The sequence below is a fragment of the Lytechinus variegatus genome, chromosome 15 (assembly GCF_018143015.1).
Source record: "Lytechinus variegatus isolate NC3 chromosome 15, Lvar_3.0, whole genome shotgun sequence".
Taxonomy (NCBI): domain Eukaryota; kingdom Metazoa; phylum Echinodermata; class Echinoidea; order Temnopleuroida; family Toxopneustidae; genus Lytechinus; species Lytechinus variegatus.
Window position 1 is genome coordinate 20,927,386 of NC_054754.1, and position 24,489 is coordinate 20,951,874.

The following is a 24,489-nucleotide window of genomic DNA, read 5'->3' on the forward strand; positions in this document are numbered from 1 at the left end:
ACGGTTTACTGTTAATTTTCGGGGGGGGGGGGGTTACGGTATTTTCGCTGTCCAATGGGGTCTTCCGGGTTTTTTTAAAGCTATTTCTCATACAAGATTGGGAGGGGAAATTACGATTTCACTATTATCTAACTGTACAAAATCAGGGTATTGAAGGAGAGAAACAAATCAAATTTAAAAAGAAGCAGTCATAACAAGGAAAGAAGCACGTGTAACGTCTGCTTAAGTACTGCAAATACAAATTAATTCACGATTTGCCCTCATTAAAATAAAATGCATGAAAGCTGAACGATATTAAAGCATGTTCAATACAGGAGAGCTGAGTGACAGAAATATCTGGCATGTCACCATTCTTGCTATATTGCTGGCGAGCTATCTTTTTCTCCTTCTCCATCATCTGCACCGACTCTTCTTCAAAATTCTTCCCATTTCTTAAGCTTCATTTTCACCTTCTGTCTCCAGACGGTTGTATCCTTTGGATGGTTTCCCGCGCGATCTCAACTTTCTCACCGTTACCATGGCAACCATGGTAATGAAGAATCCAGCGGCCGCCACCAGCATCATATTGACTGGATTAGCCAACCACGATGTGTCTGAGAGAATGAGAAGGAGAGAAAGAGAGAGAAGGGGAAGAACATTATTATTGTTAATGGTTTGCATGATATTGAACAGTGTAATATATACTCAGACAATTATTTTCATGACATTTTTTCCAAGTTATGGTGTGTCTATAGGGCTATCTTGTGTTAAACCTTTCGAGATACAGGGAAGAGTGATGTTGAATATCCGGGGCGTCGATCCGTGTTTTGGATAGGGGGCAAAAGTGAAGAAAATTCCCCAAATTTTCGCGCAAACTTACAATACAGAATAATTGTGTAATATGACAACTTTATAGTATTTTTATACCAAGTTAAATGGTGTCACAGTAATTTCCCATGCAATTTAAGCATTATTTGCATTACATGTTTTTCCAGTTGACAAACTTATATGAAGGCAATTGCCCCTACCCCTCTCAACTCAACCCCCCCCCCTGGATCGACACCTCTGGTGAATATGACATATAACATCTACGTAGACATGTTAGATATATAAACAAAAACATTTTCGACATTCAACAATTTGGAAACAAAGATGGCGCTATTCTACTAAAACACTGGAGGTCCATTAGATTATGGGTCAACGCCTATGTCTACTAGGGCACCTGACGTTATACTAGGATGAAAGTCTGTGGTTTTAATTGCCGGCAGCTAATTTTCATTTTCCGATACGGCTCTTCTGCCCATGCAGGAGCAAGCCATTCTATTTTCAGGGATCTTTAATGCGATATGCATTTTCGCATCAACACAGGAGATGCGGATTCGGGTGGCTTCAATCAGCAATCCCCTTCACCCGACCTTTTTTTTCAGAAAACGTGTAAAACCGAGAGAAAATGATAACCAATTTCAAGTCTTGGTGCATGATGTGCCTTCGACTTGTAGCTTGAACTGTGAATGAACTGAATGAACTTTGAAATAAAAAAATGACTTTAAATCTGATATTACAAAAATAAAAGAAATTGTTTGCAGTTATAGTGGGTCCACTGTAAAAACGCTGTTTAAAATTTTAAGCCCATTCTTTAAGTGCATCACTGTAACAACTTCAAAAAACTTTTAAACAGGTTGTTTAAACTTTTAAACAAGGTGTTTAAAAATGAAAAGTTTGAACAATAGCTAGTTAGAATGACAGGCTTAATTAAACAAAGTACTAAAAATTTAAACATTTTTATAGGACACGTATAGAGTAAAAACTCACCCATGGACCCGGCATGATGACTAGACGTTGGACCGTTGGAAATGGTGTGCGGTTGGGAGCTCGAACCCCGAGCCTCGCCGGCTGAACGTCTTGCCCTGGACACACATCCCTGTGAGCATCGGGATGACGGGTCATTGTCCTCGCAAACAAGGATGTCACAGTGAAGGTAGACCTTTACGCACAAATATAAATGATAAAAAGAGTTATCGATCGTTACAGTATTACAGCACAATGGCGGATCGATGTAGGGGCACATCCGCCCCATGCCCCCCCCTTGCGAGGCACACACATTTTTTCAGGGGAATATTTTATGCAGCATGCATACGAAAGTGAGAACTTTGTTTTGTTTTTGTATTTTTGTTTGTCAAGTTTTCCCTTGAACAAAATTACAACCATTTTGTCGTTAAAACTAATTTGTTTTGTTTTTGTTTATGCTTGGCATTTTTTTTTCTGTACTTAAACCCCCCCCCCCGGAAAATCCTTGATCCGCCTCTGTGACAGCAAATTCGGTGTATAGCATCTTTTTATCAGTGGCAGTATCATAATTTCATTATAGTGATAGCAATTCTTATTTACCAAGGGTAGCCATTTATGAACCATTCTCCCAGCGGACCCTCCATGTTATACTACCCTTGTCTAAATGTTAAGCGCCTAGCAAGAAGGCAGAAGGTCCCCTTTTTGAAAGGTCTTTGGTATCACTCGGCCTGGGATCGAATCCACGACCTCCCGGCAAGAGGCGGGCGGTCTACCACTCAACCATCAAGTCCAATTTTATTTTTTGCGACTTTACAGGTTTGTCAGATTTATGAAAGGAATAGACTGATGTGTATTGCAACAGACACTTCAAGTATCAAATTTTATCGTAGCGATGTATTCGGGCTTTCCTTGCTGGGGGGCCGTTTCATAAAGTTGTTCGTAAGTGTATAAGAGTGACTTGAAGAACGACTGGTGATCCTTTCTTGTGGTAAATGTTCATTGCTGATTATTTAGAGCGTAAGAGAAGATCATCATTAGTCGTTGTTGGCTTACGAAAAGCTTTATAAAACACCCGCCAGGAAAGAACAGTGTCACACAGTTTGATCACAGTGTGTTCACATGTGGACTATGTAAACATATTATCCACAGTCACTGTTAAAATGATCAAATGGTGTGAAGATTTGGACGCCTCGACAGTCGGCAGTGTGACTGTTCACTGCATAATCGACTGTGTATTCAGTGTTTGAATGCTCAAATTTTCACAGTGTGAATGTGATTTCACACTGTGTTCCATACTGTGAACACACTGTGGTACAATGTTATGCATAAAAAGGGCCTAATTTTCCAAAGTGGTCCTTTCCTACTACGATTCTTACACATTTTGAGCCTGGAAAGTTAAGATAATAATTTTAATTTGATACTAGTCCCACAGACCAGACTTTCTCTCCTTTCTCTTTCAAGTTTTATCTTTCAAATTCTACCCCCTTAAAAATATAAATTTATTGCATGGGAAATCATCGAGGGGCGCCCCATGTCGCCCCGCTCCAAATTTATTTTAACATTCCATGATCACCAATCCCCTTACCTCTGGGTATTCACCAATGAAAGCAAAGGCATCGATAGAGAATCCTTTTAAAGAGGCATCTTCTTCGTAAAACGCAACGGTAGCATCAAGTCCACATCTGTGCGGATGTAAGAAATGAAAACGCCGCAAATTATGACGATAATGAATTCAAAATTAATAATAAAGATAATGATATTAGTTGTGCGGTACCCTGGATGCACACTTATTTTAACTACGAACTGTTTCTCCTTGATCAAATCTTTAAAGTGAATGTCACCCCCTACAAAAAGTCGATGAGGAAAAACGAGGGTCTCGCAGGCCTGATGCTGAAAATATCATCAAAATCGGATTTCAAATAAGAGAGATATGAAACTCTAAATTTTCACTTAATTTCACTTTTCACTTTATTTCTTAAAACAGTTATTTACACATCGGTACGCAAATGAGGTAATCGACTATTTCTATTGAATTTTATAAAATATTAATCATTTTGATTTTCTTTGTCCCTGAACATGTTAAAATATTGGTGTAATAACCTACCGTCATTTTGATGGAATGTATTTGTCAAATCTCCAAACACTTGAATAATGTATATTTCAAGCAATAAAATACAAAAGAAAAAGTGCGTTACATCGTCGACTTTCTCAATAGCGCTTCACTGTGTTGTGAAAATGACCGTTTCGTGGAAATGAGAGAAACTTAGAAATGGCACAACTTTCTAATTTCACTTCTAATTTTAGTGATATTTTCAATGTAAAGGGCACCGTACATCTTAGGGCTGGTCAATGCATGATCAAATTTGTGAGCAGATCGCATTCTGCTCATTTTCTGCAAAATATACTTAATGAAATGTATCCCTTTATTTGAGGTTAAAAATTAACTGAAAGAATAACAATTATGGATGATGGCAAGCGTTTATTTTGGAGTAAAGGAAAATTTAGGTTCATATCGTAGTCAATCGTACGGTTGCTATGACGTCATTACGACTATATATATATATATATATATATATATAATTCGTTTTTATAGCAGTAATTCATCACTTTGTTAACATTCAAATCGTTCAAACAAAGGAATAAAATAAGGATGATAAAATAGTCACAGACTGCTTTGGACATAGGCATTCGTAAGATCATTTAGAACATTACATAGTGACATGTAAGATATTTCATGTCTCAATATTACATGTAGCATAACATTCTACTACGTTTTTTTCCCAAAATCTGGTCGCACACATCTCGTAAGGTGTGCAGTGATCCTTGGCAGGTATGAACCCACTCCCGTCACACAAAAATTCAGAGCCAGGTGCTCCGGAAACACACTCACATCCACACACTCACATTCAAAGGTTCGTTTGCTTTGCTCGATCGCTAATAATTCCAAGAAATTCGTATCACTTTGATAATAATAATAATATTCCGCATTTATATAGCGGAACATATCGGAACGACGTCTCTAAGCGCTTTACAGATATATTATTACCCCGGCCATCGGATCCTTGCATGCCCGCATACTATGTATGCATCTTCTCCACTCCATGGGGAGCATTTCAACAAGAGTTCCAAGACTCAATTGCTAGGCATACTACATAGGCTTTCGCATCCTACTGGGTACCCATTTAACACCTGGGTGGAGAGTGGCAAATTGTGGATTGACGCCTTGCCAAAGGACGCTATAGGCCATGGTGGGATTCGAACACACGAACCTCTGATTACAAGGCGAGAGTCAGAACCGCTACACCGCGGCGCTACCACAACATCAGCAAGCAACCACAATGTACAAAATTAAAGAAAATTGTTGACCTCGAAATTAGTTCCTTACCCGTCTCTAATGAAGATATATTTGGTTGGGTTCATCGGAAAGACATCAGGCGTTGCCCAGCAACGATCGATCAACAGAGTCAGATCGGTAGAGGCATTCAGTTTTACTCCAAAGTACAGCGGTTCTCCCAGATACACCAGCGCGTCGGGGTCGGGTGGAGGCGCGGAGAAATGCTCATCGAGGTAGCGACCGAGATTGAGCGAGAAGTTACCATAACCCACCTCTGTGAAACTGACGATGCCAAGTTTGGGCTTGAAGTTACTGCCGAGCAGACTGCGACGGTTGATCTCGCATATGACCGGGATCTTCAACCGGAAGTCTCGGGTGATCAGCGAACCGTTTTCACCTGTCGGTTTGAAGTACGTCACGACATTGGAATATTTGATAACAGTGTCAGTTTGCTGTGTGAATAATCAAGAAGAAATAACCAGGAATATTGATGGTGAAAATGAGATTGAAGGGTCATTCAGCATTTCGGTATTAATATTGGCTTCATCGCCATCTTAGACTTGGGTTCCAGACCCCTTTGATCCAGGGGCCTCTGACCGTGAGCGGGGGATGGGAATGAAGCCCCACCCCCACTTACCCTTTTCGATGACCATGTACACGCCTTCCACCAGACACTTTCAAAATCGTTACGTAAGATTGATTAATAATCATGAAAAATAATCTTGAACTTTTATACCCTAACTCCCTAAAGATGGGGTAGTCACCGCTTATAGATATCTTGCAAGTTTTATTTAATGGTGACTAGATTTTCATAGAGTAATCCATTGATTTTGAGTGTTCCAAAAATTGCAAATTCCATTTCAATATTGGGAAAATTTGGGAACATAATAACTGAACCCCGGGATGCACCGACAATAGAAGATGGCCACCCTGCTCCGACTAAATTAAGAAACCGATCTGAACATGTACCCCTAATTATTAATTTGGTTGTTAACTATAGTGTGAAATTTTACCTCGCTCTGTGTATCGCATTCATCATATCTGGTCGTGACGGCGATTTGTGAGCCACTGTAGTCGTAGCCGGTGCAACTCTGGTCTTCGAAGTGGACATCGCCAGCGTCCCCGTTGTTCTCCAAGAGAGTTCTATCGAGAATGGCGGTCATGCTCATGCTGCCACAGGTGACAGAAGCTCCTGTGGATGAAGACATTATAGTAAGCGCTTGTACGTGAAAATCAGTATCAGTCGGGAGTTTACCATTCAGAAAGGGAACTTACCGGTAGTCCCGAGAATGCCACATTACATTCGCACAAACGCTCCCGCAGTCCATAAAAATCGTACAAACGTCGCATGCCATCCTTGTGACATCGTAAGATTCGATCGTAGGATGTGATTACCATAAGCCCCTTTCACAATTGATGGTGCGAATGCTTACAACCGTTGTGATTCGGTGCAACATACATTGTGACCAAATGATCGCAAACGATCGCACGAGCAATTGTGAAGCCCCTTTACGGATATAATACGATGGTCGCAGACCAACCGTAAACGGATTTGGGCCTACAAATGGAACCAGACGTAATCTATGAAGGAAAAATAATGATCGATATAGGCAGAATCTAAAGCCCCTTTTACACCTTCACGGAAGCAACACGGATCATCCCGGATTGTCAATCCGGGGTCATCCGTGTACAGTCCGAGACTTCCGTGTACACTACGGCTACTCATCCGGCGCCATCCTTGATGTACCGGCATGTCCGGGAGAAAAATCGAACATGTTCAATTTTTCATCCCGGAGTACACGGACTGATAATCATCCGTGTTCTTCCTTGTAGCCTCCTTGTACATCCGTGTAGCTACCGAATGCAACCGGGAGGCTCCTTGTAAGAACCGGGTGATCCTTGTTGATACCGGCTTTATCCGTGGTCAAATGTTTGTATTGTTTGCGTACATGAACAATAGTCCGTATTCATAACCAAGCACGAGCATGCTCCAGATGCTGCAAAAAGGGACGAAAATGTGAGCAACCGTGAAGGTCCGTGTAAAGACCCAGTAACATCCGTGATCATCCGGGTATTCCGTGTTGGCTCCGGGAGCATACCAAACAGGATCCCTATTGCTACCTTGCCTATCCTTGTAGACTCCGTACTTTTCCGTACATATCCGTATTAATAACCAGTTAACTCCGTACTCACTCCGGGAATGCTAGGAAAATACAAATTTGGCACCCCGGATCATCACGGACTGAGATCCGTGATGATCCGTGTTGCATCCGTGAAGGTGTAAAAGGGGCTTTAGGCTTTTGAAACAGTTCAAATTATCGTGTAAATATAGTGACGAATTTTGATAAAGAGAGATAAAATTTCGTATATCATACCTGGTGCAATAGTTGTACCTGCGGGTGTAATGTGTCTTGTGGTGCCTGTATGGGAAAAAAAATAATTAGTTATAAAATAACAGCAACATTGACAAAAACAACAATAGTACAATCATAATACATGTAGATAAAATGCGGATGGGAATTAACGCCAAGAGGTATCAAGTGAACACTACTCACACTCTATCTGGTTTTAAATTGGTTAGGTTCAGTACAGTCCCTTTTAGACCTTCACGGCTTGTTAATAAAGTGTCATCCATGTACATACCGGCCACTCTTCTGGCGCACATCTGGTATTCAATTTTTCATCCCTGAGTGCACGGACGGAAACTTATCTATCTTCATGAACAGTTCAACCTTGTGGCCATCTAGTTCATCCATGTAGCTAGTGCCTAGCCGGGATTTACAAGGACCTCCTGGTGCTTACAAGGAGACTTCCAGGATACTAATACATTCGGTAGCAAGTAGCTACCGAATGTATTAGTGTGCGAAAAGTCTCCTTGTAAGCACTGGCAGGTCCTTGTAAATAGCGGCAAGATTCAGGGTCAAAATGTTTTTATTGTTCGCATGCATGAACAATGGTCCCTGTTTATTGCCTCGTACGTGTCTGCTTCAGCTGTTACAAAAAGGAAAGAGCCTTCAATAATTGGCTAATGGTCTCGAGATATTCCTATAGAGGACATAAGCAACTGTGAAGGTCCTTTAGGCGGCTTGTCAAAGGTGTGCGTGCGTTTTTACCTTTATATTCTGCGGCGAACCCGCTCAGCGTGCCATTGTCCATTTTTCTTTCCTACGGGTCAGTGCTCTTGCCATTTAAGACGACAGCGTTCCCTTTTGCAGCGAAAACGGAAGCGTGCGCTTTTATCTTTTCTTTTGACACCCCCGGTTGGCTCTCCGATTAGATGTTTTTGCATGAGCGCCCTCTATGTCCACAATATCGACGTCTTAGGCAAACTATTAAACGAGCGATCTCTGGTCACTGATCTGGATATCGTTGTGTCCTTGTATCGGTGTGCGTAGTTCAGTGGGGTGTATATTTTCAAAAGTTACGCTTTCACATTTTTTTGATAATTTTTCGTTTCGGGTTTCAGTATATGACAAAATTCAATAAGATTTAGATTTCATTTCTTTAATAGAACAATTAAGCCTAGACCTTTAGCACGAGCATGTTGTTTTATTTTGAAGAACATACCGTTAAGAAATTGAATTTCTGAAAGTAAGTGTTCAGGCGAGGGTAAGATTTTTTTTCATCACACTGAGCCCGCACAGTCAGCATTCAGTTGTCGGGTGAAAAGGAAAGATATGGAATTGACCTAAACATCTTTGTAAACGAAATGCAAAACCCCACGCAAAAGATGCAATATAAATCAGACCTTGGTCCAAAAATGATGGCGTTTAAAGCAATACACTGAAACGCTACTGTGAAAAAAAACCACTAAAAACATAAAATGCAAACTTTTTTGGTGGAAAAAAGGCTGAAAACTAAGGGCAGCGTTGAAATTCAAATTTGAGCTTAACATAGGTCTATGTTTAATTTAGCCCTCTTGTCAATTTGTTTTTGCTGTGAATGTCATTTTTTGAGGACTCTTTTTTTGGCGATTTTGCCCCCCCCCCCTTGTGGAAAATCCTAGATACGCCACTGCATTTGTTTAAACATTTGAATTCTAGAAACTTATATATTCACACATAATACAGATGCCGTGCAAAACAAACGAATAAAATATCATTTATTTGAACTTTAAAAAATAAATTGGATGCTCAAGCTGTCATATCGGTCATTGTAGCTTAAATGCACAATTCTTGAGTTTCATTGCCCGAAATTCAGAACAAAAAGTACTTTCGTTACTTTTTAAGACCATTACAAACATCTTTACCTTCGAACGAAATCAAAAGCACTTAAAAATGAATATTGAAATTATCAAAGTTGAGGTAGTCTTGACCATGAATAGAGTCGAGTGTTTATAAAGGAATTATAGCGTCTTCTATTAATCCCATTCTACACTTTAATGACCGATGGAAAATATCGCGTGAATCAAAATGCAAATTAACACATTTAAGTGACTCCGACATGATATTGGACAGGAAAATCTATACTTTTTTACCTTGGATCCGTCTTTATTCTCTTATATAAATTTCCCCTGTGATCTAGAGTGCTCCGTGACCTAGTGTTCTTGATTACCATCCTGGAGCCACATAACCGAAAGGGGTCTGGGGCTGAGGCCTCCACAAGTACCATGATTTTATGCATGGTGACCCCACCCCTTCAAACCAGTCCGCTGGGGGGAGGGGACTTAATTATTTCTTTCAATTTTCCTGTTCTACTTATAATATTCAATTTTGTCAACTTAATTCTGATGGCTTCTTTTTTCATCCAACTTAATTTCTTCCTTTGAATTTTTCTAAAACTTTTCTATACCTATTCTTTTTTTAACCTTCACGTTTTGACTTGAACAATACGTGTATATTGCCGTTGATTTCTTCTTCCTATCAAATATTCAAATTAATCTGCAATGTGTGTATGTCAAATTATTGCAAATTAGATTCCCAGTGTCTAAGGTAAACATAATTTACCGACGTAAAGTTAGTAATACGAAAGCCTCTTTGGCCTACTTTCCCTTCCAACTTTGTACTTCACCTGTTAATCATATAGCTGCATTCTGTATAGCTTGCATATTTAAATATGCACCAAAAAATAAATTAACGTACAGAAAATGGTAATACCTCGGTAACATTTGCTCTACGGCGGCCATACAGCGAGTCGAAAACAGCCGTTTTATTCATTTTATTAAAACCTATATTTAGCAGGTCCAAAAACTGTTAAAATGACTGTTTTCGACTAGCCGTAAAACAAATGTGACCGAGGTATTTAGCATACGAGATCAACAAGAATGGAGTGCATGCTGGTGCGGATCCTGCCGGAGTAACACAATACAATCCAATAAGCGCCGTATTTATTTTGAACAATAGTTGGGCTCTCAAAAGTATTGCGGTCTATTTTGTGACCTCTACTAAAAGAAGTAGTGGGTCTATATTCTGCACATGGAGGGTACAGTTATGTAGTGAATCCCGGGGGGGGAGATCATCCGGCCCGTGTGCCCCTCCCCCCCTTTGAGAGCCATTATCAATTTTGCTAATGTAATAAGCTATTTTTACACAAGTGTGCCCCCTTTATTTGAAACTCACAACATGTATTTTAATGAGAACATGTCGTTCATACACAAATGAGGACCTTCACTTTAGCCTGGTAAACAGAGAGATGGTAGGCAAGAAATATAACTCAAATGTTCACATTAAGAGTAGACCTATAAAGAGGGAAGTTACATGGTTAATCAAAAATGTGTTGATAAAATATCAGTCGAACGTTATCTGCTTCGCCAAATAAGTTTTATGTAATATTGCTCTTTATGAAGGCAAGCATTAAACTACATTAAATGTCGAAATGTTAAGAAATATAATGGAAACCATATCAAAATGCACATTACGAAAAGAAACAAAATCAAGGTTCTAGTATGGGGACAAAACGAGAACAAGAAAACTACCCATTTGATGCTCATTTTAATTCCCCGAAAGCCGGACATTGAAAATGACATGGGCCAGCGCATTGCAAGCTGTATTTAACGGCTTACCCCATTGACAAGGTAGATTTAAATTACCCCATTCTTGATTGGGGAGATTAACGTATATTCTTGAACATAGAGGTGGTCTGACGGGTTGCGGATTTCAATAGAAAGATTGGTAGGGGTATGTCAAGGGGAGATTATCACTTTGTCAGCGCGGGTGACTGTCTTGATACTTTGATGTTCCCCGATGTGCCTTCTATTCGAAAACCGTGTTTGCAACTAATCCCAATTATGAGACTATTTGGAATCAAAATGAAAGCCTAACTGCACCCTTTTCATAGATTTCGTTTGAAAATAAAATACTTACGTTTTAGGTAAAATTGGAATATGAGAAGGCGCTTCATAATATGTAAACCAAATAGTGTCACTTTTAAGCTTTATTCTTTTAAATCAAATTTAAAAATATATGTAAAATAATCTCACAAGCCTAATCTAAATAGTGCGAGCATGAAGCGCGCTAATTTTTAAATTTTTATTTCATGTATTTTGTCCTAAAATAGCATTCTGTCAATGCTTGTGATCCTAAACGAGATGAATGAATTTAGTACGCATTGATCGTTCTGATAAAAAAAGAATCTGTTAACGGCTGCTTTTAATTATTTGTAAATGAAAACGTTACATATTTCAACAATTAAATAATGCGAGCGCGAAGCGTGAGCTGAAAATATTTACTTTTCTTCCTGAAGAATAGAAGTTCTAAGCAATCTTTGTAATCATGAAAAAGGTAAATACATAACTAAGCAAGCGAAGCGAGCGCGAGGAAAATTTGAGATTTGTAGAATTGTGAGTGGATATGGATCACATTTAAAAAGGAACATATATGATTCATTATTATTACTTTGAGTTTTGACATAGGGCCGGGAAATTCTAAGAACAATATTCCATCATGTGAAAATTATGACTGTCTTCCTATTTCTCTTCTTATCTAATCGCGAGATGAAACTTTTTGATATTCCATTCTGAAAAAGGGACAATTTATCAATAAATTAATTCATTAATCTAATAAACCTAATCAGAGTGCGAAATCTGTCAATATTATATATTTAAAGCACTTTTGTAATTATGAATAAGATGCCCGAGTTGATATATTTTTAACAATCAATGTGCGCGCAAATCGCCAGCCGAAAATTGTTGATAAACTGTCATAAAATGGAGATTTTAATTAGTTTGTAATATAATTAATATTGAAATTTTCATAACTCACCAATCAATATGCGAGCGTGCAGCACTAGCTAATATTTTTTTTACAATCTGACATGAATAGGGATATTCTGATAACTAAAATGGAATACAGGAAAATAATAGGTACCTGACAAATCAAATTTTGTGAGCGCGCAGCGGAAGCAGAAAATGTTGATATTCAGACAATAAAAAATAAAGTTTTACAGAACACTTTTTAAAAAATGAAGTTCGACTTCCGATTTGAAATATGTTATGTATATTGACTTCAAAAGTTGATATTTTGAGTTCCATATGTGTAAATCACCTAAAAGGCAATGCAAGCGTGAAGTAGGAGCGAAAATTTTATATAATGACATGACATAATTTTTTTAAAATTGTTTTCCCCTCATCTTATTTATTCAATCGTTTTCCTCTTCCTATGTTTTTTTCTCCACTCTTTTCCTCTTTTTGTCTTTCTTTCCCCGTTTTGTTTTTGCTCCGCCAATAGAGGGAGGAGGGAGGGGCGGGCCCCTTGCCCCCCCCCCCCTAGATCCAACTCAGGAACAATCTAACAGAAAGTATTAAACAAGCAGATTCAAGAGAGAAATTCAAATCCATGTTAAAACTCTTTTTTTTTGGGGGGGGGGGGGGGTAAATAGCCTTTCCCGCCGCATTGGAAGCCCCCTATCGTTTACAGCCTAATGTGAACTGTGCAACTACTTTAATTTTTGGTGAATTTCATTCTTTCTTTCTATTTGTTCCGTAGCGTTTAGATACATATTTTGTGCTTCACTTGTAAGTGGTATACAAATAATGTAAATTCCTATTAATGGCTTGCGGTTCCCGATCTCCTTATCGAAATCAATATTAATGAAAGGGCACAATATTGTTCTCGCTCTAATGGAGGGGAGGGGGTGTCAGTGTTCTATCAAGCAAAAGACGTAGGCCTATATGTGCATAAGTTCATATCATTGGTGTAATGATAAAGAACCTGATGAATTCTGTTTTTGTATATCAACGTTATCATAAAGTTAATATATACAAATGACAATCAATATGATTCAGGCGTACACCGCTTTAACTGATATAACATGCATCCAGAAATCGAAATATCCGATTAATTTAAAACGTACGCAGCAGGAATGCCACGCAGTTTGGATGTTACAGCACTCTAAAATTAGAATAATCTCGTATTACAAATGTCAATTTTGCTAAAAATGCACATAAACTCATAACTTGATAGACTCTGGGGGATGATATCGTTGATATTAAAAAATCGCATCGACCTCGATATGCAATCATTTTTTATACTGCATCGGACTTGACATCCCGCTAAATCTTTTCCATAATTAGATTGCTATCCATTCTCTTTCTTTTTAATCTACATATAATCTATGTCTTGCAGGATCATGATATGGAAACCCTTTTATAACAAACATGATAAAGGAAAAACGCTTCTCAAGTTATACATGGTTCATTGCCGCAAATATACCAATCATCTTCGCTTGTTAATGTTTAATCATCAACATTATCACTGATATTATTATTCTTATTATCATGTCCATTAATATCACTTCAAAGTTCTAATTATCACCATCATCATCACTGTTATCATCATCATTCATTCATTAGCTATTTCCAATCGTTCTCCAGTATCAATTTTATAGTTTATATCATTAAAAAAATATGAAAGATAATGGTAATGATTGTGGTGATGTTGGTAATCATGAACATTAGATCCGTTATGTGAGATAATTTATGCGATTTTACACGCTAATCGCTCCTCGATGATGGTGAAAGAAATCTTTTAAATAGCACAACAGAAGTCGGGATGGTAGTTAATGCATACACGTACTTTAAAACACTACATTATTACAAAAGATTCCCCATCGGGCGGGCCAACGGTCTTTTGAAGTAGGTTTATCTATTGAAATTACTACAATAATCACGACAGCGGATATGAGGAATTAAAGACTGTGAGCGTCTAGCTCTCCCATTGTTTTCTTTGGCGAACCAGCTGAGCATGCTATTGTCAATGATTCTCTACTATACGGGCGAGTGATCTTGCTCTTTCATGATCATAGGCCTGGGCAATGACTAAGAACAGTTCGATGAGTATCAATGGCAAGCAATCCTGAAAGGTCAATAATGTTCAATTCTCTTGATGGAGAAGCTTATATCATGGCCCTATTTGCTTTTGCTTTAGTTTAGGTCAGTAAGTGTACTAACTAATATTAGTTATAAATAAATAATCATATTCCATCTATTTTAGAGTAATGATCTAATGCTAATATATCACTCTACATATCTCCCTGCAGCTTACGGCCCCATATCTTCACCCGTGAAGTACAGAATTTGCCAAGCTTCAATTATTGAACATAATGGCATCCTGGTATTGTAATGATGTAATCACTGCAATATAGATAAAAACATTAATTTAATTCTACTCACATTGATTTTATTTTAGAACAAACTCACCCCCTCTTCTATTTCTTCTGTTTCTCCGTCGTTATTCTTTTCCACCTTATTATTCTTCTTGTGCTCATCCTTCGCCCCCTTCTTCATCTACTCTTCTTACTCCTCCTTTTCTCTATCTTTTTTTTCTTCTTCATATCCTTAGTCGTCTTTCATTATTCTGTTTTCTCCACCTTATTCTTTTCTGCTGCTTCTTTCCTTTCATTCCTCCCATTTTTCTACGTCTCTCTTCTTGTTCTTCTGTCCACCTGCCCTTCTTATAAGTCCCCTGCTGCTTTTCCTTCGTTCTTATTCTTTTTTCTCTTGCATCTCCTTTTTTTTCTCTATCTTTGTTTTTCCTCTCCATATTCTTCCTCATCTCTCATTATTATTCTCATCCCTTTTTACTGCTCCCCCATTCTACATGTACGTCTGCTTCTCCTTGGTAATTCTCAGTCTTCTCCTCCTTCTCCCACCCCATCGATTCATGAAGATAAAATTATAATGAAATAATAGAAATGTTAACGAAGATAATACTTATAATAGACAAATGAAGATGATTGCGATAGTAACAGCGGTGATGACGATATCGATAACTATGGGAGGTTACAGACCATGTACAGCACAAGGTAACAGGAGCAATTTTAAATATGATTACATGACGATTTCGATACGAAATATTCATCATAAATCTAGATCTAGTACATTAAAATACACTTATCTTTGTAGAATAATGAAATCGCCGCTCAATATCGATAATTCTGATGATCACTAAAACATAAAAGCATACGTGGTACAGTGTATCATAATATTGCCTAAAATATCTGACATTTGATGGAATTCTGTGCTTATATCGCTCATTTCTCAGCACTTTAACGATTTTCTTTCACAGGGCTATTTGGCAAATATTTTTCATTTATACAAACAAACACTTCGTTGGTAAAATTCATTGGATTCTGATCGAACTGATTTTGTGATCGTTACCACAGTTGGTATTTATCTTTAATCCCGAACATTACGTTTAATACGTTAAACCAATTAAATGAAGTTATACTTTAGTCTGTTATATGTTGTTATTATATTGTACTCTCATGCCCCGAGAGGGGATCGATAGTGTAAATAAAATGTAAATCTAAATCAGGGGTGGATCCAGCCTCCGCCAATAGGGGGAGGGTGATTTTTTCACCCATATTTTCCCCGATCGGCCGCCCAAGGTTGATATTTGTTTATTTCTTTGAATTGGTTGTCCCATTAGCGTAATGATTATTAAAGTTATTTTCTAAGTCTTCGCCTCATCTTATTCACTCGCCTTCCTCCTCTTATGTTTTCCCTTCTTTTTTCTTCTCTCTTTTTCTTTCTTTCCCTTTTTTTTGCTCCGCCAATAGGTTGGGGGGGGGGACCCTATGTAAATGTAAATCCAACCAAGAATTGGGTCTATACAACATAATGTCTAAAGGTGGGGGCGGATCCATGACAGGGGGAAAAATAGGTTCGCTTTCAAGGGGGGGGGGGCACTTTTCTGTTTTGGCTGCATTTTGCATTACAAATGTTAATTGTGCCTCTCATAATGGGGGGGGGGGCAAGGGGCAGACCCCCTCCCTCCCCTGAATCCCCCAGTGATAGAAGGGTACCGGAAATTTGAGGATGCTGATTCATTCATGGCATACAGTTTTCAAAATAGACGACAATTTCGTAAATATCCAGTCCACACGCATGCGTACTCTCATTCCGAAAACGCAAGTCATGAATTTTGGGGAAAAATGTTTTTAACCCCCCCCCCCCCACCTGATCACGAATTCTGCGAGAACACAAATCTGCTTTCTCATGAATATTGATTTCGATGCAGAGGCAGAAATCGGGATGCGCACGCATTTGGTCAAACAACAACCAAAAAAAAAGATTAATATTAATCGATGACAGTCGTTTTTAACACAATCGGACATTGACGTCGAGGGACATGGAATCGCTTATCTGGAGAACCCCTTTCAAATTTCCGAGTTTTTTCCCACTCTTTCAACTGTATTTCCTCCATTTTCTTCACCCTTCCTCTTTTTCCATCCCAATATTATTTTCTTATTTCTCTCTATTTCCCCTTCCTTTTCTCTCCCTTTGACTTCTTAGTTTTCTTTTTCCTCTTTCACAATCCCTTTTGATCCCGCTTCTTTAAAACATGGAGATAAAGAAAACTAAGAGACAATATGTTATCCTGGGGAAATGGTTGCCCGTCAAAAATTTTAAGAGACTATTTAAAACAGTTTCTAATAAATCTTTGTAAATCTTTGATCTTCTATGCCTAATAGTGTCAAGCTGTTCCGGTCATATTTATTTTATCATTCTATTTCCTTCTGTTTTTTTGGGGGGAGGGGGCTCTCGACACTTGTTTGAGATGCGAGTAATAATTAATATTCTAAGTAGACGTGAATTCTACGAATGGCTTTGGCCTACGGAACGAAAATATGTGGAATCTTATTTTCCCACCTAAAACATCATGAATTGACTCTCTTTCAATTGCAAAAAAGAGGTTTTCATGGATATTGGAGCAAATTCGTGTGATCAGTAACGATTTATGACATTTGCGTGATTTTTATTAAGCTACCGTGGCTTTATGAATGCACCCGAACTTCCATTATAGATGCGAACCACAGTAGTTCAGAACAGTGACCCGAACTCTCGATCCGACAGTCAATATGAACATGATGAAGGCACACATTTGTTTTGGTCGTAGAGGGAGCTATTTAGAATAGATTCTTCGGCCTTTCGACAGAAATTAAGACTTGCAGGAAAGACGAACAAAAGAACGGTGGCATCAAAGGGCTTTTGATGGCGGCCGTTCCTTTGAAGGCAAGGGAACGTTGGGCGGGAAAGCCGAAGCAAAAACCCGGATGCGGGAAGAACGATGAAGAACGGTGCATGGACTTTTGACAAGCTACCTTAAATGACTCCTCCAATCTCCTCCGTGTATTACGTGTTTGCTCCACGGAGTTTATCCACAAGGGTGACACAACATTTGCTCCTCCGACATTTTGCTCCAGTCTTAATTGTATCTCAGAGGGCATAGGGTTAGAGCTATAAGCTTGTAATATGGTTTTTGGTTCAGAATAACGTAAAGATAGGGATGATAGGGCTCATTTAGTATTGGGAGCTAGGTTTTATGTTTGGCTTAACGTGCAGATTTCTATCGGAGCAATTGTCGCCGGAGAAAATGTCATCGGACCATTCCTAAGATCCCTATTGCTACACTGCCTATCCCTATACCCAGTTAGGTCCGCCTTCAATGCTGGGAAATATTATATTGGCAAAAAGCATCACCACGGATTGAGATCCATGATGACCCGTGTTGCTTCCTTGGACATGTTGGAGGTGTAAAGGGGGCATTCCTGTGGTGCAATGGTGTCATTTACACCAATCTGCTCGGTGTAAAGGGTAACATTGAGAGAAAACGTGGGGTTACTTAGATGCTATTGTGGATAGTCACTTTATTGACTTTCCTTGATAGAAAATCTTACCAATCAATTAATTACCAAAAGGGCATGGTCAGAGAATTAAACAAATCATACACTAAGTACACTACACTTTAAAGGTCAAGTCCACCCCCCAAAAAGTTGATTTAAATAAAGAAAGAAAAAATCAATCATGAATAATGCTGAAATGGATGTAAAATAAGAAAGTTATGACAATTTTAAGTTTCGCTTATTTTTCACAAAACAGTTCTATGCTCAACTCAGTGATATGCAAATGAGAGAGAAAGTCGATGATGACACTCACTATTTCTTTTGTTTTTATTGCTTGAATTAAAACAAAATTTCATTTTTTACGAATTTGACGATTCGGATCTCTTTGCTTGAACCACAAAATGCTAAAATAATGGAATTCCACGTGTTTAGGGAGGAATGAAACTTTGTTTTACATGACAATGACGAGAAAACCAAAATATTTCATATTTCATATAATAAAATACAAAAGAAATAGTGAGTGGGTGATGTCATCGGTCCCCTCATGTGCATACAGAGCAGGAGGTGCTGTGTATACAACTATTTTGTGAAATTAAGCGAAAGTTTAAAATGTTATAACTTTCTTCTTTTACATCCGATTTTGATGGAATCTTCAGTGTTATGCTTGTTTGACTTTTTCTTTCTCTTCAAATCAACTTTTTGTTGGGGGTAGACTGGTCCTTTAATGAGAAAATCAAGCAACATCTATTATTAAGAAAAATAATAAAACACTTACTTCGGTCAGTGGTTGGGGGAGGGGGAGTCGTGGATGGTGTTATTGTTGTTGTCATGTCGTCAGTTGTACCTGAAACATAATATACCGAAAGTTACGTAGGTGGAAACTATCACAAAAAATCTTCATTTCGCGATTGGAAACGAAGTTTGATTGTTCACTCAATCTCTATATACTCCTCCTGCATACACGTGTTTCAGGGTGACCAGACGTCCCGTATTTCCCGGGATCGTCCCGTATTTTGCTCCTTTGTCCCGGCGTCCCAACAAACCCTTCCCGGGACGCCTATTTGTCCCGTATTTCAGAATATTGAACAAAATATAGTTAATACATTTAAAAGTGAAGAATTTCCATCAAATAACCAACAGTTGACGAAGCAGAGGCAACGATGAAATACTGGTTGGAGAATATCTCTATTAAACAATCTAACAGCGTTTGACCTTTGTGAACAAGGAGAAGCATACTGAATTGTTAAGAAAACGGTGAATGTATGACTATACATCATATCTAGAAAATATTTTGAACAAACATGTATTTCAGATGTTGACATTGGTGGCTTTCCATAGTTACGATAGATGGGATCAATCGTATTTCCGTGTAAGATGGGGCCCTGTTCAACATCTTGAATATGAGTATCATGATAAACACTTTGAGTTAATTTCGTTTGGCAACCACTTGCTGTTGGCCAGATTTTTTTTCCCCCAAACTGAGCTGATAATCATGACCGCATTAAGTGACCAGTTTTGTCCTATTAACATGCTGCTCATCTTCTGGGGGCCTGTTGCACAAAGAGTTGCGTTTAAACGGAAGTCAAAATATCAAGCGCAAGTCCCGAATACGGGTGCTTCATTGGCTGAGAATCAAGTTGTGCAAGATTTTTTGAGTTGCGTTTGATCGCAACTCTTTCTGCAACGGGCCCAGGTCGATCGCAGTGGACTTGTCTGTTCACTAGTATCTTATTCCATGTTTCTCAAAAATATGCTAGTAGTCATATATATATATATATATATATATATATATATATATATATATATATATATATATATATATATATATATATATATATATAAATATATATCAGGAATGCGAAAAAAAGATGCTTATATATTTTGATACGTATATATATCTCAAATTGCTAAAGTTTTTACCCTTGTATGGTATTGTGAGATAGATAAATGTACTTACCAGGCCACATTGACGAGTAGTACCAATTAATGTTAGCATCTGAATGTTGAAAATAGATAAAAATAAACAAATGAATGATCTAACACAATAAAATAAAATGATGTGATATACATGCACAATGTATCTTTTGCAGGACCAGATATAGTATGAACATTTACTTGTAGCGTTGTTTTATCTCATGATTTTCTTCGATTTAGCGACAGTGACACCATCTCCTATACTGCGACATTATTAGAAGATCATAATATTCATAGAATGAGTAAAACGCTAAGGATTTCATCAGAATACATGCATTGTAAAAGTTATTGAAATATATTTTGTGAAAACGATTATGCACTGTAAAAACTGCGGTGTTAAAACTGACACCAATTGGTGTTAATAGAGGACCACACCCTGAGGTGTTAAAATTACACACTAGAGATTAAACGTAACACCAAAGAGTGTAAATGTAACAACAAAAGGTGTTGTAATAACACCTATAGGTGTAAAACTAACACCACCAATTTAACACCGGTGTAAAATAACTGGTGTGGTCCTCTATGTACACCGGTTAACACCACCGTTTTTTGCTGTGTGTGCGTGCCGTTGTGAATGTGCTGACGATCTCATGTTCCCACTCTCTTTTTTTCTTCTTTCATGACATAAATTAGTCATAATTATTTCTTGCTTTCCTGCATTGTGTATACGACTTTTTTCTTGTAAAAGAAATGGGTGTCATCGGTAATGATCTTACACGACAAAGCAGTGAATGTCATTTTCATTTTTGCATTCTTGGAGATCAAACATTTTCATAAAATACAAAAGAATAAGGAAACATGACTTCACTGGCTCGCCCTATGCGTATTCATGAAAAAATGCAAAGAACTTTTACACAAAGCCATAATGTTATTATATTCTATCAAATTTTGATGATTTTTTTTCTTGGGGGGGGGGTGTTTTCATTGAAAAAAAAACATCATTTTTCAACGTGGAGTTCCCCATTTTACCTTCTTGGAATAGTGAATTCTAATTTTCTTGATAAAAAACAAACCCAAACAAGTAATAATTTATCTAATCAATAAATGACAATTGCAATTTTATTTGTTTATCATTCATCTTTACCGAGATTAGTTTTTAGAAATTTAAAATGAACTTTAGTATGATTGACAAAACGTTTCCATGTTTTAGCTTATCGACAAGGCCAATCCGTGCTGTGCTTTTATTTCGCTTACAGACCTTTTCATATTTACAATTTTGATATTGGAAGAACCTATAATAGTAGTACACTCCCATCGTGTATTTAACTTATTCTTTTCTAGTAAAGTGATAAAAATTATGAAAAAGAGAAAAAACACGAAAACATTGAAGGTTCTTATTACAATTAAACAAATAACACGCAAACCTTATTAGATAAAAAAATCATAATTTTGCGTTACAACAAAACAGATTTGACAGATGTATGTTCAAAATTATGTAGACTTTATTTCTAAACTTATATATGGTAGCCTTCAAGGCTACCATATATAAGTTATATATTTTTTTTCCTTACAAACTAAATGATTGACAGATACATCTCAAGTTATGCAATTCTATCTTCTGAGCTTTATTTTAAACAGTTTATAAAGTGCCGGTGGGGGGTGTAACAAGGTGTTACATATGCCCTCGAGGGGGGTGGTCACATTTCGAAAGATTATTTTTTCAATCAGACTTAGCATCTGTATTCGTCGTTGAAATTTGATTCAAATCCAGGCCTAAGAACATACTTTCTAAACATATAAAAATGACAGCTATAGCTTGATTACATATCTGTCCAGAAGAAGAAAAAACATTATGTAATGTGATATATTACTTTCCTACTAAAAAAATGTTATTTTGCTGTAGAAAGTTCTACGAACTGTTATATTTGCTTACACTCGAACAGCACACTGCAAAAACTCCGTTGTTGAGACAACACCAGTTAAAAATCAAACCGATACCGTTTTGATACTAAGTGGTGTTGTACATTGCGTATCAAAAAAAGGTTTACAATTAGAAAAAATCCTGTAAATTATACATTTGTAATATCCTGAAGATTTTTCCACATTTTAACATTGGTACAGATCCATTTAAAGTGATCATTTCACTTTGTTCTGATTTAAAAAATTATCATTTTGGTTCTTGAAAATGGGCTAAACATTAGGCTTATAGTGTAAAAATACCATAACAAAAGTTTCAAAGTATCATATTTACAGGATCAATTTTAAAACCTTGGAGATGTAAACCAAAGTTTGAAAATAGTTGGGAGTTGGTTTCAATGACTATGTGTAGGGGAAGGCGGGGTAAGTTGTGACAGTTTTTGCTCTTTGCATGTTAGAATTGATATGATTAATAATCTTGTCGAAATAAGTACCTTGCCTTGAAATTTAATTCTTCTGAAATATTTTCCACCTATATATAACTTTCTATCCCCACACTGAAAGTCATCGTGACCTTTGAAAAAAAAGATGTCAAATGGCTCAACTTGCCCCATATATGGGGTAAGTTTGAGCCACCTTCTGGGGTAAGTTGAGCCACAAAAACTATGTACAAAATGTATGAGGGGAGAACCAGCATGTCAATTTTTTGTTTAAAGTCTTTTCACTTGCTAATTCTCTATAAATGCCAACATCCTTTAAAAGGAAAAGAGCAGTCATGTAAATTTGCTCCTTTTAGCCAGCATTTCAATCGATTTTTATGGTTTGTTTGTTTTTTAAGATACATTACCATAGGAATTACCATGGCTCAACTTGCCCCATGCTGTTTGGCTCAACTTACCCCAGTCCGAACTTAGTGCGATAATTTTATATCCACACATTTTTTATGCATCCATCATATAAAAGACTATGACAAGAATGAAGATCCATACCTGGACTAATAATGTTGTTATCATGTCTTTATTATATTTAAAGACATGTGTGTTTATAAAGCACTTATCTATTTCACACTCTTTTTTACTTTTTTGGCTGAAATTCATATTTTTCCCTCTAAAAAACTACTTTTTGTTTCAAAGTTGAAAACAATATGGTGGGGTTAGGGGTTATGCTATGGGTCATCAATACATGACACCACCACAATGTCTGACTCATTCATTTTTGGCCTGGGGCTGGTGGCTCAACTTGCCCCTATGCTCAACTTACCCCGCCTTCCCCTATAGAGCAAATCTGTGCAACACAACACAGGCTCTAGAACACATCATGACCTACTGTACAGTGTGTACAAGGTATTAACTGAATGTACAGTCATGGCAGTGCAGCTATGATAGCGTGTGTATAGGAGGTACACACAGCAGAAGGCAGTCTACATAGCCAACTGACTTTTTGAATTGGAGAAAACTGCCCATAAGCTGGAACCCATCTACTAGACGGTTCTCAAAATCAAGCTACTAAATTGGTACTTGTATCTAGAGTTTTTCATCCTATATTGTGACCTATTTCAGGGTTTTTGAGGACAAATACAGGCACTCATACACATTTTTCGTCTCAGTTAAACGATCCCTTTGAGCAAAATGTGATATAACTGTCGAAAAATATTTCCGCTTGAGTGAGCGCCACTTACTTTTGAAAAGTTTGTGAAAAATGATTTGAAAACTTTGAAATAGTTATGCGAATAAAAGTAGATCTTAATCATGAAGAACACTTGGAATTTAGCTAGTAAAATTGATTTGAAGATATCTTTTACCTTTTTAACTTGTTTCCTTGCCAAAAACACTTCGAAGAGTGCATTACAGCCCACCCCACTCCCCCACGCTCGGAAAGAAAGTGTCGAGAAACAAGTATAAAATGAAATGTAAACCCACTTCAAATGATAAAAACTTAGTGAAAAAATGCTGGAAATGTCTGATATAAACTTTTGTTCAGATTCAGTTGTCCTCAGATCGAGCTGGCACAAAAAGGGTAAAGGTTGTGCTTACCAAGTGTTGAAATTTCAATTTGGGTGGCAAAATCCTTACAAAATGCTTGAATGCATCCGTTTTATTTCAATTGACTTAAAGTGCAAGGGAAATGTATGAGAAATGTTTCGAAGGTAAGTTTGTTTTTGCCATTTCCCCTTGACACAACGTTAAAACGAGCATTTTTGTGCAGATTTCTGCGAGCTATACAAAAATGGACAGTGCTCACTCAAGTGTAACATTCTGTCAAAACTTTTACTTTCATTGGATAGATGAGACCCAAACCCAAGAATATATGTGAAAAGATAACCCACATGTTGTATATTGTTTAATTCCGGACTGTATAAGCACCTATCTGGTGTATAGACCAAAACGAAACTAGTGTTTAACACTTCTCTGGCGTGGACATACATGTATATAGATTCCGGGCTGGTGTTAAATCAAAACCAGAGTTTCAGCAGTGCATGTGGAGCGATGAAATGC

The 24,489-nt window shown here is 37.6% G+C and overlaps 1 protein-coding gene across 1 annotated transcript in view; it reads right to left on the bottom strand.

Moving 5' to 3' along the window:
* Positions 1–20: 20 nt before the first annotated feature.
* Positions 21–24,489, bottom strand: part of LOC121428878 (ZP domain-containing protein-like) — a 24,888-nt gene continuing 419 nt past the window's right edge. Inside the window, exons 2-9 of the mRNA XM_041625753.1 lie at positions 20,121–20,159; positions 18,939–19,007; positions 7,477–7,521; positions 6,115–6,293; positions 5,153–5,553; positions 3,353–3,449; positions 1,792–1,963; positions 21–593 (exon numbers count right to left, since the gene is read on the bottom strand). Coding sequence (XP_041481687.1) covers positions 433–593; positions 1,792–1,963; positions 3,353–3,449; positions 5,153–5,553; positions 6,115–6,293; positions 7,477–7,521; positions 18,939–19,007; positions 20,121–20,159 — 1,163 coding nt within the window. The 3' untranslated portion in view covers positions 21–432. The remainder of the gene's footprint in view (positions 594–1,791; positions 1,964–3,352; positions 3,450–5,152; positions 5,554–6,114; positions 6,294–7,476; positions 7,522–18,938; positions 19,008–20,120; positions 20,160–24,489) is intronic.